Source organism: Protomyctophum bolini, assembly GCF_963924005.1.
Source record: "Protomyctophum bolini genome assembly, chromosome: 2".
In the NCBI taxonomy this organism is placed as follows: Eukaryota; Metazoa; Chordata; class Actinopteri; order Myctophiformes; family Myctophidae; genus Protomyctophum; species Protomyctophum bolini.
Window position 1 is genome coordinate 709913 of NC_137863.1, and position 25549 is coordinate 735461.

The 25549-nt window shown below is 43.6% G+C and overlaps 1 protein-coding gene and 1 long non-coding RNA gene across 3 annotated transcripts; both read left to right on the plus strand.

Moving 5' to 3' along the window:
• Positions 1–1204: 1204 nt before the first annotated feature.
• psmf1 (proteasome inhibitor subunit 1) lies at positions 1205–13487 on the plus strand. The gene is made up of 7 exons (XM_080777604.1): positions 1205–1655; positions 3277–3429; positions 3872–3954; positions 6228–6410; positions 8410–8466; positions 9817–9969; positions 13284–13487. The coding sequence occupies exons 1-7, from the start codon at positions 1527–1529 to the stop codon at positions 13333–13335; spliced, it is 810 nt and encodes a 269-aa protein (XP_080633730.1). The 5' UTR covers positions 1205–1526; the 3' UTR covers positions 13336–13487.
• Positions 13488–16281: 2794 nt separating this feature from the next.
• On the plus strand, positions 16282–24818 carry LOC308328206. Of its 2 annotated transcripts, none has more exons than XR_013965269.1 (3): positions 16282–16375; positions 19158–19266; positions 22592–24818. It is a non-coding gene; the product is annotated as an uncharacterized lncRNA (long non-coding RNA). The 2 variants fall into 2 exon arrangements; XR_013965270.1 differs by having other exon boundaries at positions 16290–16408.
• Positions 24819–25549: the final 731 nt, after the last annotated feature.

Sequence of the window (25549 nt, forward strand, 5' to 3'; positions counted from 1 at the left end):
GGCAGTATCTCTGTGTTACTGTGCTGTCTTTCTCTCTGTCTGTCTGGTGAACACCGTTTGTCCACCAGGTGCATGCTGCTCCGCAATCACCCCCCAGGCCTACTTATACCCTCTGGCAAGCTGTGTTGTTTTCGTCGACTAAAACTAAGACGAAAAGTGTTCGTCGACTACCTTTTTCACGGACAAAAACTAAATAGAAACTAAATGAAAACTAAGCTATGATGACTAAAACTAAGACTAAATATACTGACAATTTCGTCAACAAATAAAAACTAGACTAAAATGTTAGGAAGGGACTAGTGGTCAAGAGATCCAGTTTTATGCTGGGTTGCATGCTGAAAATAGCAGATATACAATCTCACAACACGTCGCTCTGCTGCGACGCGTTGTGAGATTGTATATCTGCTATTGCGACGTGTTGTGAGATTGTATATCTGCTATTTTCAGCATGCAACCAAAGTGTAAAATATGTCATTACAACGACATCAAGGCCTGTCAAAACACATTTTAGTCGACTAAATCAGTACGGTGGTGTGTTGACCAAACAATAATTATAAATTATAACCTCAAACCAATGCAGTAGCTACAACAATTGTGATAATAATAATAATAATAATAAATAGACATACAAACAGTGAGGATGGCTTCTACAACCACACTGGATCAATCAATAACGCCAGCTACACCATCCCCAGTGGCCATGGTTGCCTGCCGTACCTTTGATCGTGGCGCCATCTGCTGACAGAAAGTAGCTATCGCACCATTTACATGGATGTGAAAACTGACGTGTTGATTAACGTGCATTGTCCACGTCAAATAATAATAATAATAATAATAATAATTACACCCGGGTTAAGTGAGGGGCGCTAATATATACATAAATATATAATAATAAAACAAACGGTGCAAACACAAACATTAAGGTGCCCAGACGGTTGAGCCAGGCCGAATGTATTTTTTAATGAATTATGAAAATTCTTAATGCAATACTCTGCAGTCATATGTAGGTATAGGCCCACTGCAAATTGTTTTGGTTATAAAAAACAAACAGTTTGAGACGCCGCGAGCCTATAGTCTCGCGTTACCAGACTATTCCACAGTCTCCGAACGATGTTGGCAGTCTGGTAACGCGAGACTATGTGTCTACCGTTTTATTGTGAAGGGCCGGAAGCGGAAGCAGTATAGTGTTTCCGTGTGGTTTTCTTGTCGGCAGGAGGTGTTTTTATTTATTTTTCACTTCAGAGGAAACAAAACACACTAGACGCTTCTTTCTTCCTGGTTCTGTACGGCGGACCACCTGGTTCTGTTTCTGTACCTTGCGGACCACCTCCGTACGGCGGACCACCTGGTTCTGGAGGACTATAGGCTGTTGATAGACCGTGGTATTGGGTCGTTTATAGTGTCGCTACCCCGGTGTTTATCTGTTGTAATATCGGTACAGTACGGTGGTGTGTTGTTATTGTAATATCGGTACCGTACCGTGGTGTGTTGTTGTTATTGTAATATCGGTACCGTACCGTGGTGACATGGCGGGTCTGGAGGTTCTGTACCATCTGGTCCAGTCCGGTATCGGCTGCTCTCAGGACGCTGTGGTGGTTTTGACTCACTGGGAGATGATCAAACACGGCCTGAGGTGTCTGGGCTCCGGAGACCAGGTAATAATAACCATAATATGTTTACATATCATATTAATAATTCATATAATGTGGTGGTTCTGAGTTCTGACTGACTGGGAGATGATCAAATATATAGCCTATGGGTGCAAAAATGTCTGGGTTCTGGAGAGCAGATATTGGGTAATAAATTAATAATCATTCATAATTATGTAGGGCCTTAAATGTATACATTAATAATTCATATGTGGTGGTTCTGACTCACTGGGAGATTACACCATGGGTGCAAATATCTGGGTTCTGGAGACTAGTAGGTATTTGTACGTCTCTAAATGGTATGATGAATTGAACATGGTGGACCCTGTTGTAAACAAGTGTAATGCTTTATTGTCGTCCACAGTTAACAGTTGTGCTTGAAATGTACTGTAGTTCTGCATACTAGTTGTTGATAAATACTTCAAATCAATCAATCAATCAATCAAATTGGGTCAATATAATAAACATCCATAGTTCATATGTAGGCCTAATATATATAAAACAATATATAATTCATATATGTGGTGGTGGCTCTGACTCACTATACATTAATATTTATAATAATATAATGTGTCTGGGATCTGCACGTAATAAACTTTCATATTCTCAATTCATTGTGCATAAAGTGAAGTATTTAAAACCTTGTTTTGTTTTAATCTTGATGATTATGGCGTACAGGTCATGAAAATCAAAAAATCCTATCAACAAATTCGAATATTTTACGAGAAATATCGACCATCTGATGCAGTTAATACTTGGTCTGGGCTACTTTAAAACTTTTTAATTATTTCATCATTACTAATAATAATCAATGGGGGCGTGGCATGGAGGTGATCAGGCTGTGGCACTGTTGAGATGTTTGTTTTGTTTTGATAACAGCCGTAAATTAATTTGTATTCAGTCTCATGTCTCACACCTTCCTCTTGACAATACAACCTAGATTCTCTGTGGGATTCAGGTCAGGCCAGTTGGCTGGTCAGTTAAGCACAGTAATAATAGCATGGTCAGTACACCAGTTACTAGTAGTTTTAACACAGTAATACCATGGTCAGTACACCAGTTACTAGTAGTTTTATCACAGTAATACCATGGTCAGTACACCAGTTACTAGTAGTTTTATCACAGTAATACCATGGTCAGTACACCAGTTACTAGTAGTTTTATCACAGTGATACCATGGTCAGTACACCAGTTACTAGTAGTTTTATCACAGTAATACCATGGTCAGTACACCAGTTACTAGTAGTTTTATCACAGTAATACCATGGTCAGTACACCAGTTACTAGTAGTTTTATCACAGTAATACCATGGTCAGTACACCAGTTACTAGTAGTTTTATCACAGTAATACCATGGTCAGTACACCAGTTACTAGTAGTTTTATCACAGTAATACCATGGTCAGTACACCAGTTACTAGTAGTTTTATCACAGTAATACCATGGTCAGTACACCAGTTACTAGTAGTTTTATCACAGTAATACCATGGTCGGTACACCAGTTACTAGTAGTTTTGGCTCTGTGGGCAGGTGCCAATTTCTGCTGGAAAAGGAAGATAAGCATTGACATTAAGCTCTCTCTCTCTCTCTCTCTCTCTCTCTCTCTCTCTCTCTCTCCCTCCCCATCAGTCGAGCAGTGATGACAGGAAGTCAGAGTTACTTCCTGCAGGCTGGAACGACAACAAGGAAGTGTACACTCTGCGTTACCGCGGTGACGATGGAAGCCACGCCCACGTGCTCAAAGCCATCAGCGTTGACTCCTCCCTCCTCTTCAACCTGATGGTCGGTGTTCATTAATCAATCCACTTTTAATTGAACTACTGCTGGATTCATCTACTAGTTTAATTAACCGGCCTCAGTGTTTGTACTGGTTCATGTGCGAGTAAATACAACACCTGTGCGTGCCTGTGTGCTTTGTACGTGATGCTTTTTTGTTCTTGCTTAATGTAAGTCGCTCTGGATTAAGAGCGTCTGCTAAATGCCTAAATTGTAAATTGTTAGGTTGTGTGTGTGTGTGTGTGTGTGTGTGTGTGTGTGTGTGTGTGTGTGTGTGTGTGTGTGTGTGTGTGTGTGTGTGTGTGTGTGTGTGTGTGTGTGTGTGTGTGTGTGTGTGTGTGCGTGCGTGCGTGCGTGCGTGCGTGCGTGCGTGCGTGCGTGCGTGCGTGCGTGCGTGCGTGCGTGCGTGCGTGCGTGCGTGCGTGCGTGCGTGTGTGTGTGCTTTCAGAACACCACCACGCAGCAGGTGTCAGAGTTAACGGTGGTCATCGCTGATCACATCAATGAAGACCAGCTGCACTCATTTGACAGGTAGGTGATGTCACTAAGGCGCGTTTCATACTCCTATTTTAAAGCAGAATAAAAGTGGGTTCGGCGCTGTGGAGCCTACAATGTGACGTCATTTTGAGGTTCGGGGGGGGGGGGGGGGGGGGGCGGGTACCGTCCTAAAGTCGACTCTTCGGTGCTACTGAAAATTTCTGACGAGCCGAAATCATTTCGGCACTACAGCGCCGGAACAGCTGTGAAATAGGAGTATGAATCGGCCCTAAGGCTACACCTACTGTAATCCTAATCCTAATCCTAATCCTAAGGGCTCCAGCGTGCGACCTATTAGGTCGCATATGCGACTTAATTTCTTAATGTGCGAGTTAAATTTGAACGAGGTCGCACCGGTGCTACTTATTGCTTTCACTCCCAGCCTAAAACCATGAAGCACGGGCATTAGCGCGATAATAAAATATTACTTTATTCTCGCTCATTCCGCGCCTCCTCTCTCTCTTTCTCGCTCCCTCTCTCTCTCTCTGCCTGTCTGTCTGCACCGGTCTGCACACGACACGCGTGAGTTCAACAGCGGCGGCGCGCTCACTGATCAACCCCGAAAAAAACGAAACTGATTTCAGCCTCGGCTGTAGGCTACATAAGTTTCCCTGGAGCGCACACTTTTCTTTACAACTGGAATGATGATGCATGCTGTGCATTGCTGTCGCTGAATCCACGGAGACAGCAGACACAACATAATATGGGGGACTGCGCCTCGTCCCAGACCCCAAACACGGTAAACTTGTTGTCGAAAAATAGCTTCCAATAGCTTGTTATTTTGCGTGGAGTAGCGCTGTGTGCAGGCCATAGACTGTATGCAGGCCATAGACTGTATGCCGGCCAGGCTACATACATGATCACCTCTGAGTAGCGCTGTGTGCAGGCCAGGCTACATACATGATCGCCTCTGAGTAGCGCTGTGTGCAGGCCATAGACTGTATGCAGGCCAGGCTACATACATGATCACCTCTGAGTAGCGCTGTGTGCAGGCCAGGCTACATACATGATCGCCTCGAACAAAATACATCTCCCACGTGAAACCTGGTATATTCGTCGTCGTACGACGTGGTGTTGCATGCTGAAAATATCAGATTTACAAGCTCACAACGCGTCGCGTCCACCACACGTTGTGAGCTTGTAGATCAGCACATGGAAATATGCAGGCGGAGACCTTTAGAAACTTCCCCCTTCACAATAAAAGCACATCAGCTTTCACATGTTCATTCCATATAAAGAAAAGACAGGAGGAAAGTGGGCAAAGATTATGAATTCGGTGGCATTTCACATTGCAAAAGGGTGCAGGAAGAGTGGGCAGTGGGCACCTCGGTGTTAAATATCCTTATTGGCCATTAGGTTGAACATGCCCATGCAGAAGGTAAGGGGTGTGTCTCATTTCTGTTTCATATATAGTAGCCAAATGATAATAACGATATGGAAAAATGCACTATAGTTTAATTCATTATAATAATAATTTCCTATAGAATGCGTGAGTGAGAAATATAACATGTTATGTGCTTAATTTAAGGCGTTTATGCTTCAGCCAAGAAAACCTTTGCTAGCCTTGGTGATGAGGTCATGTATTAATACAGCGCTGCGGCGCTATACAAAAGAAAGTTGGTGCTACCTAATTTGTGGTGGCGCTACCGACTGAAAAGGTAGGTGGCACCAGTGCTACCTGTGAAAAAGTTAGTCTGTAGCCCTGGGTGTATATACAGGGGGATTGTTCCTTTAACTGTGTTGGCGGGCTGAGGCTGGGACGAGGAGTATTATGGGATATCTTGTGTGTTCTTTCTGTTCTGGTGTGCAGGGAAGCGGTCGCGTTATTGAGAGGAAGAGAGAGTTTACTTTGTTGTTCACTACGGAGGTTGGATACAGAATTAGAACCCTGGTTATGATCACGTTTGTCCTTTTTGAATTATCATTTTGTTTATTAAATCACCAGTTCTGCAACACGGACTTCTTTTCCTTGACAGCATAGCAAGAAAGCATAAGGATTATTCCCGGAGAGGAGAGACACGGTGGTCATAATACTGTATGGATCTTTTTGCAAAACGGAAAGAAACATGTGTGCGTTTCAGCCACACGCGAAAGGCCTTTCATGTTCCCCAATTCTGGTTTTTAGAGGTTGTTTGGTTTTCGCCCGACATAAGCCAAACCACATGGGCATTTCACTAAACATACCACAACGTGTAGAGTTGCAATAATTGATGAAGGGTTTGATTTTGTATGAAGGATTTGATTTTGTATCCCCCCCACCCCCCCAGGGTCTACAAGGACTCCCAGGCTCTCTCGGAGCAGGTGAGGAGACATCTGGTGTCTCCAGAGGAACGAGGAGGAGGACGGAAGAAGGACAAGAAGACCAAGACGGAGCAGGAAGAGCAGCGGGACGACCACGACCCTCTACGCATCCCTACGAGACACCCGCGGGCTGGAACACACCCACACTGGTGAGTCTAAACATTCCCACGCTCAGGAACACACCCACACTGGTGAGTCTCTACATCCCCATGCTCTGGAACACACCCACACTGGTGAGTCTCTACATCCCCACGCTCAGGAACACAGTAACACACCCCACACTGGTGAGTCTAAACATCCCCACGCTCAGGAACACACCCCACACTGGTGAGTCTCTACATCCCCATGCTCTGGAACACACCCACACTGGTGAGTCTAAACATCCCCATGCTCAGGAACACACCCCACACTGATGAGTCTCTACATCCCCACGCTCAGGAACACACCCACACTGGTGAGTCTCCACATCCCCACGCTCAGGAACACACCCTCTACGCCAGAGCCATTGAAATGCAACAGAGTTATGACAACTCCGGTCACTTCATGAGGCTTCAGTCCAATGGAGGCTCTCCTACATAGACTTCTATTGGCTTCAGTCCAATGGAGGCTCTCCTACATAAACTTCTATTGGCTTCAGTCCAATGGAGGCTCTCCTACATAGACTTCTATTGGCTTCAGTCTAATGGAGGCTCTCCTACATAGACTTCTATTGGCTTCAGTCCAATGGAGGCTCTCCTACATAGACTTATATTGGCTTCAGTCCAATGGAGGCTCTCCTACATAGACTTCTATTGGCTTCAGTCCAATGGAGGCTCTCCTACATAGACTTCTATTGGCTTCAGTCCAATGGAGGCTCTCCTACATAGACTTCTATTGGCTTCAGTCCAATGGAGGCTCTTTTTCTCTGGGCATGTGGAGGCACAGTGCAGACAACGGCACAAAATTAATCCGACCTCCGTTTACAAGTTTATGGACATGAAGAAAGTCCCCAGTGACAGCAGTGACAACACTCCATGTTTACGCACAGACGGACTGAATATTCTGTCCACTACAGTGTTTTTATGTGTTTCCTTAAGCAATTGATTAATGTCGGTTCTCATATTTAAATTAGGGCTTCATTCTCATTATTTGCTCACGTCTATCCACGGTTAAACGGGACATCTTTGCGCTGCGTAGAATTTATATCCCTTCTCCGTCTCCAACTGTGTTTAGCTTCATTTCCTTTATTTGCTGCGGATTGCATTCCCACCTGCCCCGAATCAAAATCAAGTGCGATTGGAAGCAAAGCGAAACCCCGTTTTTTGGCGGAGTAGAATGCGGTTCTTTGAGGCGCATTACGATTCGAATGATGCTTCACACCTGCCAAACGAAGCGCACTTTCCGACAATGTGCAGCAGGATTCGTTTTGATCGCAGTAAAGCTTTCTGGTGTGAAGGCGACCTTAGATCGTCTTTTATTAATAGTACAACATAAACATTACAGAGACTTTAGTTGTTACCGTACAATACTTTAAAACAGTCGTCATGATGTCGCACACAATGCAAAAGAAATTGCTCTTATTTGCGCCGCCCTCGTTGAAAACAATGTATTTCAAACTCCAGCTTGTCCCTCTCCAGGGCTGGGTGAAAGTTTTCTGACGATATCGCATGTGTGCCACACGAAGCCCGGCACATCACACAGTCAGGAAGTGTTTATTTGTACGTCTCTAAATGTTATGATGAATTGAACATGGTGGACCCTCTTGTGTCGTCCACTCACAGTTAACAGTCTTTGTATTGAGTTTGTGCTTGAAATGTGCTGTAATTCTGTAAAACTGTTAATAAATACTAATCAGACGTTTGACCTCCACAGTGACCCTGACACTGCGTTTCCAAGTCAGAGCAGCCAGACATCTAGTCCGGTCCGCCAGAGTTGGCATTAATTTGTTTATTATTATTTGTTTATGTAAAGTTATTATTCTATGGTTTGTTCATTTATGTGTGTGTGTGTGTGTGTGTGTGTGTGTGTGTGTGTGTGTGTGTGTGTGTGTGTGTGTGTGTGTGTGTGTGTGTGTGTGTGTGTGTGTGTGTGTGTGTGTGTGTGTGTGTGTGTGTGTGTGTGCGTGTGTGTGTGCGTGTGCGTGTGCGTGTGTGTGTGTGTGTGTCTCAGGTCAGATCCCATGGTTCCTCCCTTCGCAGCAGGAGGTGCAGACCTGGACCCGTTAGGGTGAGTCTCCTCCCACCTCTCTCTCCTCTACTCCACCCGTTAGGGTGAGTCTCCTCCCACCTCTCTCTCCTCTACTCCACCCGTTAGGGTGAGTCTCCTCCCACCTCTCTCTCCTCTACTCCACCCGTTAGGGTGAGTCTCCTCTCACCTCTCTCTCCTCTACTCCACCCGTTAGGGTGAGTCTCCACCCACCTCTCTCTCCTCTACTCCACCCGTTAGGGTGAGTCTCCTCCCACCTCTCTCTCCTCTACTCCACCCATTAGGGTAGAAAACATACGTTTTTCAGGAAACTGTCATGATTTAGAAGACATTTGTAGAATCTGATATCAGGTCTAAATAGGTTAACTTTGTGAATAGAGGTTATGCGGGAACGCCTACCGAGTGGCAAAAAAAAAAACGACTTCCTGGCCTTGACAGCCCATTGATCCAATCTGACTGTATTAAATCAAAGTCTTCTAAATCCTCACAGTCATCTGAAGATAAGATATGTTGTTCCAGGGACCTCCCAGACGCAAAGATTTGAGTTGAAGATATTATGGTCAAAGATTTGCGCCACATTTTCACGATTAAAAAAAGAAAATCACACCCGTGTGAACTGAGTGTTGCAACCCCCCCCCCCCCCACCTCTCTCTCTCTCTCTCTCTCTCTTTAGCAGGCAACAGTGCAGCACTATCCCTCTCTCTGTTTCTGGCAAACAGCGCCCCCTACTGGTACTCATTATGGTGCTCATTAATGAACACATTGCTGTTCCTTGGAGTGGTTGCAGAAAAATTGCAGATAGTGCCTCGCTACGAGCTTGTAGATCTGCTATTTTCCAATAGCTAAAGTATAACATAATGCTTAAAACACCGAAAAAGGGGTTTCCGTCCTGAATGAGTTAAACTCTCCAACATCAAGAAAAGCTTGAATTATCCTCTTTTTACTTATTTTTTCTTTTTCAAAACTCTTGCCGGAGAAATGCCGTGCAAGTGATAACTTCATTTGTTCCAAGTGTCGGCGTTTGGAAGCGCCTGTTTTCAATAGAACAACACGACCTCCTGCATTCTATGGGACGTTTAGAAACAGGAGGCCTGTTGAGTGATTTACACAACGAGCGCTTCCAAACGCCGACACTCCATCATGCTGCTCAATGTTTTCCATCCATTCCATACATCTATAAACTTTGTGTGCGTGCGTGTGTGTGTGTGTGTGTGTGTGTGTGTGTGTGTGTGTGTGTGTGTGTGTGTGTGTGTGTGTGTGTGTGTGTGTGTGTGTGTGTGTGTGTGTGTGTGTGTGTGTGTGTGTGTGTGTGTGTGTGTGTGTGTGTGTGTGTGTGTGTGTGTGTGTGTGTGTGTGTGTGTGTGTGTGTAGGATGCGCGGGGGAGGGGGGATGATCGTGGACCCCCTGCGTTCAGGGTTCTACCCGCGTGCGCCCAGCGGCATCCCAGACATCCTGCCTCCAGGAGCCGTGCCCCCGGGGGCCCGCTTCGACCCCTTTGGGCCCGTGGGACGGCACCGACCAGGGTACACACACACACACACACATTCAGTGTTTGTTTTTTGGCAGCAAATTTCTATTTTTAGTTCAGTCATAGTCTCTGTAATGAAACTTTAGTCCTATTTTAGTCACCTGGAATGTCTTAGTGTTAGTCTATTTTTTTTTTTTTTGTCAACTAAATGTCATAGGATTTTAGTCGACTAAATCTGCCGTTGATTTAGTCTAGGACTCAGAGCAGCGTATACAAAACGCTATATCTGTTCAGGAAGGTCAGCTCTCTCTTTCAACGACTCCCTGATTACAGTAAACAACCAGCCTGCACTGACATGCATGAGATCTGGGGCCTATTTCACGAAACTTGGATTAGAGATTAAGCCGGGCTTTAACACATATCCTGGCTTAATATATCCTGGATCAGTGCTTAACCGGTTTCATGAAAGCTGGTTGATCTTGCCAGATTAACTTAACCAGTTAACCTGGATATGTTGAGGCTTGATTTGGTTTCATGAAAGGGATGCTACATAAGTTACCATGGGAACTTATGCTTTGGACTTAGCCTGCTCCGGACCAGGCTAACAGCCAGGTTTACCCTAATCCTGATGTCTTTACTGTTCATTAAGCAGTCAAACTGATCACAAACCAATGATGTTTTCCAGATTTATTCAATTATTATGGGTTTATGTTGCCTTATTTGTATCGGTCTGCATTAAAGGACTAATTTAAGCACTATATAAAATCAAATAACCAGAATAGGCTGCACAACATCATGACAGCTTGTAGATCAGCTGCTTTTGGTGAATGTTCCCCATGAATAGGTTTGCTGTCGTGCAAGTGCACGGTTAAGAAGATTTTTATTTATTTATTTATTTTTGTAAAAGTGAAAACCACTAAATATTACCATTACTCATTGTTTTACAACATATAACCATTATAAAGTTTCACCCACTACTAGTCCTACATACTTACACCTAGAAACCCCATTCAAACCTATTTACCGTAGGTTCATCCTACGGTGGACATGAAAAGGAATCTTTGAAATGTTTCATAGTTTTAGAAATATAGTGCTTTCAAATTTGAGACATTTATAGGCTCAAATTATGATGGAATAATACATTCTGAAAAATCGGTATTGCCATGCCATGCAATCGTGACACTACAGTGCATGCAGACAGATAGACAGACAGACTTAATGTAATGTAACATTTCATGGCGCACAATACATGTAGATTAGTAGGATATAATTCCATACCGTACCGAATCCGGAGCACACTCGCCTATTAGTTTGGCGTTTGCATTGCACAAATGAGTTCAGTGCGCTATTTCGAGAAAGTGCCCTTAAAGTTTAAGCTCGTTTGGAACTATAGCTCACCCTCCACAACTCGGGGCTATAGGTTCACTGAATTATATATTTATGGACTTCGACTATAGGCCTATATATATAATATGCTTTACAATTTACGCGTTCAATCTGTCGGCAATATTTTGCCACGCTCTCTCCCTCGCCTTGTTAATAGCGCTTGTGTTTCCCTTTTTTTTAATTATTTCCTTGGCTTCCTCGTAGTATATCATTATCATAAGATTTTCTTGCTCCTCATCGGTGAAAGCCGCAGCTCTCCCTGCAGATTTGCTCGCCTCGCTCATGATTGGTCTCGCTCAAGAAATCTATAATCGCCATCATGGCTTTTCAAGGAATGCGTGCACGCGCTTGTAAGCGAGGCTTGCTGAGCCCGGCTCGCCAAATCCGCCAATTCTGAGCCTCGCTTGGCTTTAGTGGAACGGAATAAACCAGGCTGTAAAGATCAGGATTTAAAAAGCCTCGCTTTGGCCTATATCCTGGATTAGTTAATCCAAGATTCGTGAAATAGGCCCCTGGTCATCCCAGTTTAGTAAGATGTTCAAAGTACAAATTTTCAGGACGGCCGTCGAGCCGATTCTACTCTATGGCTCCGAGACATGGACACTTTCAAAGAAACTAGAGAAACGGTTGGATGGCACTTACACACGCGCCTTCTAATGAGAGCGCAAAATCTGTCTTGGAAGAGCCAACCCATCGACTCATCTAATATACAATCTAATACAGCAACCTTCCCCGTGTTTCTTCCTGTGAGTCCTGCCTCAAAGCAGACCAGACGTAGAAAACTGTCATTCCCTGATGGTATGGCAAGGCATGGCTCCCCCATATCTTGCAAGTATGATCGAACCCTACAAACCGCCCCGCACACTCGGATCAGCCAACGCAGGGAAGCTGGAAGTACACTCAATAAAAACGCTGGGACAACAACGCTCCACACGTCCCCAACGCTTCTCCCTTCTAGCTCCAAAACTATGAAATGCACTTCCCATTGCAGTCAGAACTGCAGCATCACTCCCAATCTTCCGCCGTAGTCTGAAAACCCACCTTTTCAGACTCCATCATGGCCCATAGCACTTAAGGCTCATACATAGTCTGGATTTTCAGTGGTTGGGTGACCACCGAACTACAACATGACGTCACTGAGCCACGGTGAAGAGCGAACCACCGCCACCGCCACCGCTCCAGCCCTTCTCTCTGTTTTTACTCACCACCGCTCAACGTTATTTCAGCTCCGGTGGTCAGCTCACCACCGGAGCGGTGGTCACCTCACCACCGAAAATCCAGACTATGAATAGGCCTTTACCCTACCCCCTTAGATAGCATTTCTGTAGACTAAAGCCCACCACACACCGGCTGCGTCCGCCACGTGGCGCCGCGCGCCGGACACAGCCGCATCCGTTATTTTCAATTAACCTATCGCACACCGGCTCCGTCCGCCGCGTCGCGCCGTTCGGCGCGCAGATAGAACACAGTTCTATTTTCCAGGCGGCGCCGCGCGGCAACGCGTCGCAAACGGTGTGTGATGGGCTTTAGATAGCATTTGATACAGACTTATAGCATGTTATGTAGACAGCACTATAATTGCATTGTATGTAGTCATAGCACGTCATAGTACATATGTATAGTTAGTATATATGTATAGTTTCATTATATAGATATTCCACTGTTACGTTCTTAGCTTACGCATGTTTCATGATAAATGCTTTTTATGTGATGTATTCCCATGCCTTTTTGTTCTTGCTTAATGTAAATCGCTCTGGATTAAGAGTGTCTGCTAAATGCCTAAATTGTAAATTGTCATCGCTAGGGACACATGCATCAGTAAAGCAGGAACCGGGGGTGGCAATGAAGGACCGGGTAGTCTGGCGTGGCGTTGTGGAAACCATGATCTCGACCGCGGTCGAACAATGATGATGTATGTAATGTGTGCGTTGTGTTGTTGTGTAACTATTTTATAATTGTCGTGTTGTGTTGTTTGACTGACAGGCCGGATCCAGACCACCTCCCGCCTCCCGGATATGACGACATGTACATGTAGAAGAACTGACATCACTTCCTGTCATCCTGACTCCTGGCCAATAGGGAGGCTTGTCTTTTCTGCCACGCTCCCCGTCAAGCCTAGAATACAAAGCTGAGTTTTTGTTTTTGATTTCAGATAGAAAATAAATCGTTTTTGGGCTTATGAATTTACATGGATTGTTTTTCTTCTATATGTAGTCATTTAGTAATAATAATAATAATTCAACGTGGAACTGGGACGTTCTGGATTCATTGGATTGGTTCCCCCACTGTCAAGGAAGCTCTGAGAAGGAAGGGAAGTGGTCACGTGTCTGGGCTGCGCCATGACACTTTCATGGGAGCCAAACTCACACCGGAAGTGCAATGAATACATGGCAGTGAATGGAGCCGGCTGGACCAGCTCATAACAAACATTATTTATGAACAATTGATACCTTTGTCATATAATCGGTTCAGGAATATCAAAGAAGACATAATTATCACAGGTTGTTTTCTAATCACTTACTTTTCGATGTGCACAGAGTGCACAGTATATCATTTAATCTGAGGATCTAAACAGCAGCGGGTATCGTTTCTGGCTCCGAAGTGTCGCGATATTTGGCTGCCAGACAGGAAACGGTGGGAAGTCTCGCGATACTTTGGTGCGTTCAGAAAGGTACTTTGTGCTCTTTAGATACCATACCTCTATAAAAAAAATTACATGGTGTACACATCAAAAAGCAACCCAGCAGACAATAATGTGTTACATGTCTTATGTTATTTTCCAGAAGTGATTACTTTACAAAAGGTCTCCATTGTTCATAAATAATGTTTGTTCATGAGCTGGTCACTGAGCTCTCATTGACTCCAGTGTTCATGAGCTGGTCACTGAGCTCTCATTGACTCCAGTGTTCATGAGCTGGTCACTGAGCTCTCATTGACTCCAGTGTTCATGAGCTGGTCACTGAGCTCTCATTGACTCCAGTGTTCATGAGCTGGTCACTGAGCTCTCATTGACTCCAGTGCATTCTGCCAAACTTCCGGGTAGTTTGGCTCCCATGAAAGTACTGTTGTTCCCTACAGAGAGGAAACATGACCTCACTCCTCCCGTTCAACATTCCCAGCCGACAGGCTCATTAATGAATTCATTAATACAGAGTTATAAATCAATATACCGGTAGTTCATTTTGTTTGTCGTATGTGGTTTTCATTTTGTATTGTCAAAATACACTGAGATTACCCTGAACTGAATTTGTCTTTGAAGATAAAGTTTTGCGACCATTTGAAGCTTGCAAACTTGCAATTTGCAAAGAATATATGTAATTGGCTGCCGACCCCCATCTGAAAATACGTTGTTCCAGGTACCCCCCCCCCCCCCCCCCCATTTCCTTTTTTTTGCGGAACATTTTACTTTTTCAAAAATAGCAGATCTACTAGATCTACAAGTGCTCCAACTCCATGGTACTCCAACGTTGAACCCCTGAATTTACCATGATCTAAATGTATATATAATAATCAGTTTACCCTAAGGATCAAACAAAACCTTGATCGATTTACTATTGCAATTTATTTTGGGTCAAATCTTAGGTTGTTGACGTGACTTCACTGGCCTATGAAGTGTTTCACCAGCGCTGCCCCCCCAGATAGACTTATTGGTGCCCCCCCAGTCCAGAACCCTATCCCACCATTATTTTTAATGTTTTATGAATATGAATGCCCGCAGGCCGCAGCCCTCCTGCTGATTATTCCCTGGATACGGCACTGTGTTTCATTCAAGCTTTGAGCTGTGGATGATTATCCGTGCAGGAATGAATGCAGTCCACTAGGGGTCACTGTCACACAGGATAAACAACACAGTGTAGAGCACATCTGAAATAGAAAGCAGGATTTCTACACGTTGGCCTGATTGATTGATTGATTGACAGACAGGTTGTATGGACAAGAGCAGGAAAGTAGGCTATAGTACAACGCAAGATCTTCTAAAAAATAATTATTTGATTAATTGAGTAGCCTATATGAAGGACCCCAATGGAAACAGGCCTTAGTGCTTTTCTTGTGTTAGGACAATCCTCTTTAGCAGACCTTGTATTGTTTGAACTGTACTTTACTGTACTTTTTTCTGCAAACTGTTAAAGTATTCAATCAATCAATCAAGCAATCAATCCAAGAAAGCCTGTTTGTCTTGTTTCCATCGGGGGCCTAATGCGGAAAACCACCAACTTGTGAAATTGAAAAAAATAAACACATTGTCCCTAAAAAATAAACACATTGTCCCTAAAAAATAAACACATTGTCCCATGATCTCCCATCTCAAGCATTACATTCATATTTTAATATTAAAATAAACACATTGTCCCATGATCTCCCATCTCAAGCATTACATTAATATTTTAGATAGAATTATATAACGGTGTTGAAACACCCGTGTGAAGTGAGGGGTGCTCTTATCATGTTGATTATGTAAAACAAACATTGAGACAAAAGAAACATTAAATTATATGTATTGTTAATTGCGTTTTTAATACAAACATTGAACTAAAAACAAACATTAAACCTGTATATAGTAGCGCCCCTCAAATAATAGGGCTGTGATTTTATTCACACTATTTTAATGATTAATCATCTATTAATTCACAAACCAAACATGGAGTTAGAAACTTTGGCCATTTAAAAATACTTTACACTTTTGAGGGTGTGTTGGAAAAGATGTGAGTTGCCAAGTCTAAGATAATCAGTTTGGCCTGATGTTTATTAAATATAGCCTTACATTGTATAGATCTGTAGTTTCAGGTTATTGGTAAAACTGACACATTAAACATTTAAAATTAAATTAAAATATATCCTATGAAATCACAAACAGCTTCGTGATAACAAATTAATGTACAGATATATGATATACTACAGTCTACATCCGTCCTGTGAAAGTATCATAGAATCTGTGATCTGCTTGTTGAGTCTCTTTGATCATCGATTGCTCTCCCCTGCAGAGGAAGAGGAGTCTGATGCTGATGCTAATGCTAATGCTAACGCTGCACAACAACACCTCTGGTCTGCGGGGTTGTTTACGTTGCGTAACCATGGTGATTATTAATGTATATCTTCTGCACTAAGCGGTGAGTCAAAGCTGTGTTTATTATTATTGTCCATTCGTTTGATAAGAATGTTTGAGCCATAATAGAGTTGCGAATCTACTGGGACAAACCAACAGAAGTCTGTGTAGAAGATCGAGCCGCCATTGGACTGAAGCCACATGAAGTTTTTGATTGATTGAACTAAAGTGTTTATTAACAGTTTGCAGAATTACAGTACATTTCAAGCACAACTCAATACAAAGACTGTTAATGGCAGTGGACGACACCATAAAGCATTACACTTAGATTAAAAAAAAAAACAGAGAAGGATCCGGGCACACAAAATAAAAAAAATGAGGAACGCCTTTATTAAATTAAAAGGGCATTGAACTGCCAACATGTTACGACCTAACGGGTCTTCATCAGGGCAAGAATGAAGGACAACATCAAACATACTCATTATATAGCAACAGGAAACACAGCTTTGCAATGAGATAATTAGCAGTGTCAGAGGCACGTGATATGTGCCCATTATATAGTTAATACAGCCGTAATAACATGGACATGCCATTATGCACTCAATCAACAGCTGACGCCACACACGTGTGTGTGACAGCCAGAGGAACACCAAATATTCAACAAAAGGAAAATAACACTGTATTATAGATCATAAAAAAACAATAGTAAACAATAAACAAAGCAGAAAACGAAAAAACGAAAGAAAACACATCATAATGAAAAATACGATAAGGGTATCGCATTCCTTAAGGCCAGGAGGGGTGAGGGCGTCTAAGGTATTAATCCAAAAAGTTTCCTGTTGATTCAATTCATAGTCTGGATTTTCGGTGGTGAGGTGACCACCGTTCCGGTGGTGAGGTGACCACCGGAAATAAGCGGTGACCGCGCTGAAATAACATTGAGCGGTGGTGAGTAAAAACAGAGAGAAGGGAGTCTGGATTTACGGTGGTTAGGTGACCACCGAACTACAACATGACGTCACGAGCCGCGGTGAAGAGCAAACCACCGCTCCAGCCCTTCTCTCTGTTTTTACTCACCACCGCTTGGAAAAGGTTTGATGTGTTCTATACAGTAGGCCTACCTGTAATTCTCAAGAGTGTGTTGTTGTTTAATGGCATTGGCTGAAATGTCTAGCAATCGAATAATTGATATTGAATGTGAATAGCATATTTGTGTTCAGCCATTCCATCCCTGGATGTTAGGACAGGTACATGTCAAACGACATATGACGTGAGTATAGTATTGCAATTGATAAAGTCGTTAATCTTCTAGGTTTTCTGTGTTTTGAAATCTATAAATGATTTAGTCTGTGAGACACTGGAGCAGTGGGGGAAACACATGCACTTGAACATACTTAATGGTTTTTAATAGGTGGAAGGTAGCTGTGCATGAGTTTATCCCTCAGGGTGGGGTCTCATCCAAGAGAGAAAATAGGCAGCTTAGGAAATAAACCTCTCAGGGAGGAGTCACACTCCACAATCGACCAGTTGTTTTTTATAATGCGCCGAATGTGTGAAGACATGTTGCTGTATTGAATGTGTGAAGACATGTTGCTGTATTGAATGTGTGAAGACATGTTGCTGTATTGCGTGACAAAAAAGGGGCGGTTCTGAGTAGTGGTCTTCCGTTTGTTTTTAGTTAGCAAGTCAGATCTGTTAATGACGTTTAGAAGCTTTAGAACACTTTCCTGGGGGTCTTTATGTGTGTAATATGTGGTTTTAGATATTTTAGATTGTAGCAGTGAGCCCAGTGTCTCTGATGTCATGGACACTGGGCTCACTTCCTTCCTGGACTACATGTTGTCTCAGTAAGACAGCTCTCCCCCTATCCACAAGGAGGAGCAGTGCACCAAAGAAGTATGGGAATTGTAGTCCAGGAAGGTAGTGAGACCAGTGTCCATGACATCAGAGACAAGTGTGCTCACTGCTACAATCTAAAATATCTAAAACCACATATTACACACATAAAGATCTCCAGGAAAGTGTTCTAAAGCTTCTAAACGTCATTAACATATATTTTTTTGCAAAAAGGGTGAAGTGTCCCTTTAAGGCTATAGTGCCTTGTCGCGCGCCCGAGCTACATTTCCAGGTTTATAGCCTCTCTCTTTAAATCTGGTGGTCAATGTCAGTGGCTTTCTGACCGAAATCACTGTCGCATAATGCGGCGTATAGGCGTTGAAACTGCCCAAAGGGGATATTTCTTATGAGATGAGACGGATGGAAAGAGTCCGCTCGTGAGAGAGTATTGTTTTAGGGTTCCTTCCTAAACAAGGTAGTGTGAAGCATGCCCGATATATCTTTATATAGTAAGGTCAAGGAAATTGATGCTCTGCTGCGAGTACTCAATCGCCAGTTTGATGTTTTTGTTTATAGAGTTTACTTAGCGATGGAAGTTGAGTAGTTGAGTCTCAGAACCATTGAATATGCAGATCATCAATGTAGCGCCCATAAAAAATAAATGAACTGATACCCCGGGTTAAGATCTACAAGCTCACAATGTGTCACAGCACGACACGGTGTGAGCTTGTAGATCGGCAGAATAAGCATAGCGGGGGTTCATGTGTTTAATGCTATTCATAATAATGCATTGATGTTTTGATATTTGTCAAGTCTAATGTTTTCATATTGTGGATAATATGGATAATTTTATTGTGTCTTTGTTGCACATCCTGCAATTTGTGTGTGTGTGTGTGTGTGTGTGTGTGTGTGTGTGTGTGTGTGTGTGTGTGTGTGTGTGTGTGTGTGTGTGTGTGTGTGATGGCTGTATAAAGCAGATGTCTACCAGTGACGTCCATCTATCCAGTCAGGACCTGAGCTCTGCTGCCCCCTGGAGGACTGCTGCCTGCATGACTCCCACCTACTGCACTGACACTGAGACGGCCTGTGAGTAGCACACAGACACACACACACACACACACACACACACACACACACACACACACACATCCGATGCGTATGTCCGTGCAGGCTGCGTATGACGTAATGATTAATTTGTGCTTGATATGGCATTGGTTTCAGATGACATACATGTATACATACTGTACATGCATAGGGGCATTACCTTTAATCCACCCGACACTGAAACATATCTTCATCACGTCACCATCGAGAGCCAGTCAAACCCTGGCATTGGTACATATCATCATCACGTCACCATGGAGAGCCAGTCAAACCCTGGCATTGGTACATATCTTCATTACATCACCATCGAGATCCAGTTATACCCTGGCATTGGTACATATCTTCATTACATCACCATCGAGAGCCAGTTATACCCTGGCATTGGTACATATCTTCATTACATCACCATCGAGAGCCAGTTATACCCTGGCATTGGTACATATCTTCATTACATCACCATCGAGATCCAGTTATACCCTGGCATCGGTACATATCTTCATTACATCATCATCGAGAGCCAGTTATACCCTGGCATTGGTACATATCTGTATTACGTCACCATGTAGAGCCAGTTATACCCTGGCATTGGTACATATCTGTATTACGTCACCATCGAGAGCCAGTTATACCCTGGCATTGGTACATATTTGTATTACGTCACCATCGAGAGCCAGTTATACCCTGGCATTGGTACATATCTTCATTACATCACCATCGAGAGCCAGTTATACCCTGGCGTCGGTACATATCTTCATCACGTCATACGCTGCTACGGGACATACCGTATGCATCAAATGACCCAAGTCACCACTGAGTATACCGCTAATCAACTTACAAATTACATAATACATGTATATACATTTCCTTTAATCCGCCATCTTTGTTACGTCACCATTGCGAGCCAGTTGTAACCCCTCACTCAACGTATTAATTACAGCAGGGGTTTTCAACTGATTGTGAACCAGGGACCCCCACCCTGACTTAGAGTCAACCTGGGGGACCACTGTTGTGTTGGGTGGGGATGTGAACCAGGGACCCCCACCCTGACTTAGAATCAACCTGGGGACCACTGTTGTGTTGGGTGGGGATGTGAACCAGGGACCCCCACCCTGACTTAGAGTCAACCTGGGGACCACTGTTGTGTTGGGTGGGGATGTGAACCAGGGACCCCCACCCTGACTTAGAGTCAACCCATGGGGACCACTGTTGTGTTGGGTGGGGATGTGAACCAGGGACCCCCACCCTGACTTAGAGTCAACCTGGGGACCACTGTTGTGTTGGGTGGGGATATGGGGTAAGGGCTAAGATTAATGCTTTTGTAACACTTGCTATGCATCCCATGTGTATACAGTACATTCCACTGTTTCTCAACCAATTCCACTGTTTCTCAACCAATTCCACTGTTTCTCAACCAATTGTCCACTGTTTCTCAACCAATTCCACTGTTTCTCAACCAATTCCACTGTTTCTCAACCAATTCCACTGTTTCTCAACCAATTGTCCACTGACTAAGTATAATTTCCTAATAATAATGACTCAACCAGACAGTCCGCTGCACTTCCCGCTCTTGAGATGATAACTCCCTTTTTCTGTTGAATTTCTTGACCTCCAACTTGTCAGTAAAATGACTACATGGACGCTCATCATAGGTCACCAGGTCATAGGTCACCAGGTCATTCAGTTCACTGTTTCTCAACTAGTGGAAAGACATTTAGAAATAAATCAACAAATCCTTGTTTTACTAAATGAACGGTCAGGGACCACATGCAATACTTCCATGGACCACCAGTGGTCCACGGACCACCTGTTGAAAACCCCTGAACTACAGCATTACTTGTTATGCTTTGTAGTGCTTAATTGGTCGTTATTAATTACATAACCAGTCAAAAATATATATGTATTTAGGTTTTTATTATCGTGAGAACGATGGCTTCCATTTTTGCATTGCAACTTTTCAGGAATAGAAAGCCTATAGTTTCTATTAGCCTGGATTCCCCATCAATCATGTCACTGGTGGACGGGTTTCTGAACTGCCCACAGCCCTCCTATGAGACACAGACTGGTTTCTGAACTGCCCACAGCCCTCCTATGAGACACAGACTGGTTTCTGAACCGCCCACAGACCTCCTATGGGACACAGACTGGTTTCTGAACCGCCCACAGCCCTCCTATGAGACACAGACTGGTTTCTGAACCGCACGCAGCCCTCCTATGAGACACAGACTGGTTTCTGAACTGCCCACAGCCCTCCGATGAGACACAGACTGGTTTCTGAACTACCCACAGCCCTCCTATGAGACACAGACTGGTTTCTGAACTGCCCACAGCCCTCCGATGAGACACAGACTGGTTTCTGAACTGCCCACAGCCCTCCTATGAGACACAGACTGGTTTCTGAACTGCCCACAGCCCTCCTATGAGACACAGACTGGTTTCTGAACTGCCCACAGCCCTCCTATGAGACACAGACTGGTTTCTGAACTACCCACAGCCCTCCTATGAGACACAGACTGGTTTCTGAACTGCCCACAGCCCTCCTATGAGACACAGACTGGTTTCTGAACTGCCCACAGCCCTCCTATGAGACACAGACTGGTTTCTGAACTGCCCACAGCCCTCCTATGAGACACAGACTGGTTTCTGAACTGCCCACAGCCCTCCTTTGAGACACATGCTGGTTTCTGAACTGCCCACAGCCCTCCTATGAGACTGAGTAGGACATTTTATCATGAACATTAGTGAGGACCAATTATGTGAAGATAGGTTGAAAAGTGGTGAAGTGGTCCCTTTAATAAAAACAATATAACTGCGGTAACTGCATTAAGTAACATTAATGTGTACGTAGGCGAGCCTTGAAAACACAAAGTACTTCATGCAATATTCCTCGGCCAGGATTTAAAACATGTCCCTCATCCATCTATCTGACTGAAGGATCTCCAGATGACCCTCTATACCTCATCTGTGGCATAATGGTGGTAGTAGTAGTAAAGATCACATGAATGAAGTGATGGGCGCTCATATCATCGTACATCATTCATCATCACAATTTGCGTCCTCACCTTTGTCAACAAACACTCAAACACTTGTCATTGTCAATGGAATTTAATGTTTGTGTTAGGACTAGATTTGGCTTACACACACCAAAAGCTGGATATAGGAGGGGCTTGCGCCCCTCAAAAATATGAATTAGTTCAACAGGGCAGAACTGGACTACTGGTCAATCACAGCGCGTCCTTACCAGGTCTTCCATTTACTAACATTGCTAACAAGTTGTTCTCCGCTGATCTCTCTCTCCTCCTCCTCCTAGGTCTCTCACTCCTGCCAGTGTGTGAAGAGGAGGAGATGAGTCCCATTCTGGTCCAGGTGAAACTAGAGCCTCCACAGATTAAAGGGGAACAGCAGGAGATGAGTCCCAGTCTGGTCCAGGTGAAACTAGAGCCTCCACAGATTAAAGGGGAACAGCAGGAGGAGTTACTTCAAAGACCAGAGCATGGCACTGAAAACAGAGAGACAGAGCCTGTAGCCGGCACCTCAACTGAACACATGAAAACACAAGCTTACATAGAGTACTGGGTACGATCACAACCAACTGGTGACGACCAGCTCCTCCCTTCACACTGTTCTGACTCTGACATCACTGAGGACAGTGATGACTGGCCTTCACACTGTTCTGAATCTGATGCTGAAGACGGTGATGAGCGGGAGAGCAGTGAACAGCAGTCAGATTTAAACACACTGGAACCACACAAGAGACAACATGTGGAAGGAGAAAAAATGCCTTTGAGAAACGGGCAAGAAAATAAATCAAAATCGTTAAGACAAAAGTCATCCATGAGGAGTGAAACAAAAAAGCAAAGCTTCTGTTGTACAGAGTGTGGAAAGGTCTATGGTTCCAAATATGCTTTGAAAAAACACATGAGGATCCATACAGGTGAAAAGCCCTTTTCCTGCACAGTGTGTAGCAAATGCTTTAAAGACGCTGGAACTCTGAAAACACACATGATGATCCATACAGGTCAAAGGCCCTTTGCTTGCACAGTGTGTAGCAAATGCTTTACCACTAGTGGACAGATGAAGAATCACATGATGATCCATACAGGTGAAAGGCCCTTTGCTTGCACAGTGTGCAGTCAAAGATTTATTCAAGCTTGCAATCTGCAAAAACACATGAGGATTCATACAGGTGAAAAGCCCTTTTCTTGCACATTTTGCAGTCGACGCTTTAACCGAGATGACACTCTGAAAGAACACGTCAGGATCCATACGGGTGAAAAGCCCTTTGCTTGTACAGTATGTAGCAAACGCTTTACCACTAGTGGAAAGAGGACGACACACATGAGGATGCTTCACGGTCGCCAAAAGCCACAGGAAAAGGAAAAGCCAGAGAAACAAAAGCCGTCCATGAGGAAAAAGCAAAGCTTCTGTTGTTCAGAGTGTGGAAAGGTCTATGGTTCCAATGCTGTTCTGAAAAAACACATGAGCATTCATACAGGCGAAAAGCCCTTTTCCTGCACAGTGTGTAGCAAATGCTTTAACCATTCTGGAACTCTGAAAACGCACGTGATGATCCATACAGGTGAAAAGCCCTTTGCTTGCACAGTGTGTAGCAAATGCTTTATCACTAGTGGACAGATGAAGAATCACATGATGATCCATACGGGTGAAAGGCCCTTTTCTTGTACAGTATGTAGCAAACGCTTTACCACTAGTGGAAAGAGGACGACACACATGAGGATGCTTCACGGTGGTCGTGTGTTAACATTGAGTAATGGGTCAACGGTGAAGTCCCAGTAAGTGCTCCAGGACCTGGCGAACTGCAAGTGTTGATTTTGTCGACTAAAACTGAAAATTGCCGATCTACAAGCTCACAATGCGTGTAGATCGGCTATTTTCAGCATGCGTAAAATCAGCCATTACGACGGCATTAAGGCCCGCCAAAATGGATTTCAGTCGAGTAAATCAACTGTAGATTTAGTCGACTAGAATCTTATGATGTTTATTATTTAGTCGACTAACACTAAGACATTCCAGGTGACTCAAATATGACTAAAAGTAAAATGAAAGACAACAGTGCTCCAGAACTGTAACAGGTGCCCACGTGCCTTCAGCAAACGCCTTCAGCACTTATAAATAAGAAAAATATGAAGGCTGCGGAGAAGTGTTGCTCTGTTGTTCATTCTTTAATGTTTTCTGTTAGTAATCTAATCCTCCCTGCATGGCTCCGATGTTGTATTAATAACTTTGTTTGTTGTCCGTTTGTCTTGTTTCGTATTGTAATGTCAAGTGCCGTTCGAGTTTAGAAATTAAGTTTAAATATTACTAGTTTCCATGTCCTGGCCCTGACTGACACGTCCAGCAGGGGGAGTGGTTTAGCAGGCTATGTCTGCAGTACCACCCTGCATGCTGCAGTCCAGGTGAACACAGCCACAACGTCCTGATAACGGTTGATTCGTGTATTTAATGCAGTGAAAATGTAAATCTAATTTAAATGAAAAAGAAGCACAATAAATTCACAATCTAAATCTGGGTGTAACCATGAGTGCCATAAGTTTAATTCCCGTCTCATCTGTGTCACATTATCTTTCATTTCTAATGTTTTAATCAAAGCTTTGATTGATTGAAGTTTGTATTCAATTCCCATTGAAAATGAATAGAGAACTTTATGTCATAGTGTCTGTTTTACGTCATGATGTACGACGACCACTGACCAGAGCGTCATCACTTCACACAGGTGTGACTTTTAGGTATAGGTACCAGGTAAAGTTTGAATTACTGTTACATTTAACGCACACACACACACACACACACACACAGTCACATTAGCTTTGCGGCAAAAATAATGTTTGTCACAGAAGGAAAAAGGGACTGTAACGGCAATCCTTCACCTTCCAATGTATATTTGGTAAATGTATACTTCACAGGTGCTGGGAGTGATCCTATACGCAGAGTACTAACAGAAACATAACGGATGGATATCCCGTCTTAAATCCACTTTTGGTGACTTTATTGAGCAAGTTTGTTGAGCAGTTGAAATGAACATGAACATACCAGTGACGTTATTGTAGCAAAGCGACCTTCCGATATCAAGACCGCTCCGCAAACCGTTCGGCCACCGCTGCCTCAAGGGTTCTAGTTTTAAAGTAACTATCGTATAATATTTAATGCTTATTTTCCAATGCCGGAGCGGTTAAAGACCCGCCCGGCAGCACTGTCAATATAACTTATTTGTGCGTGTAAATAATACACTATAGTTTAACCAATTTTG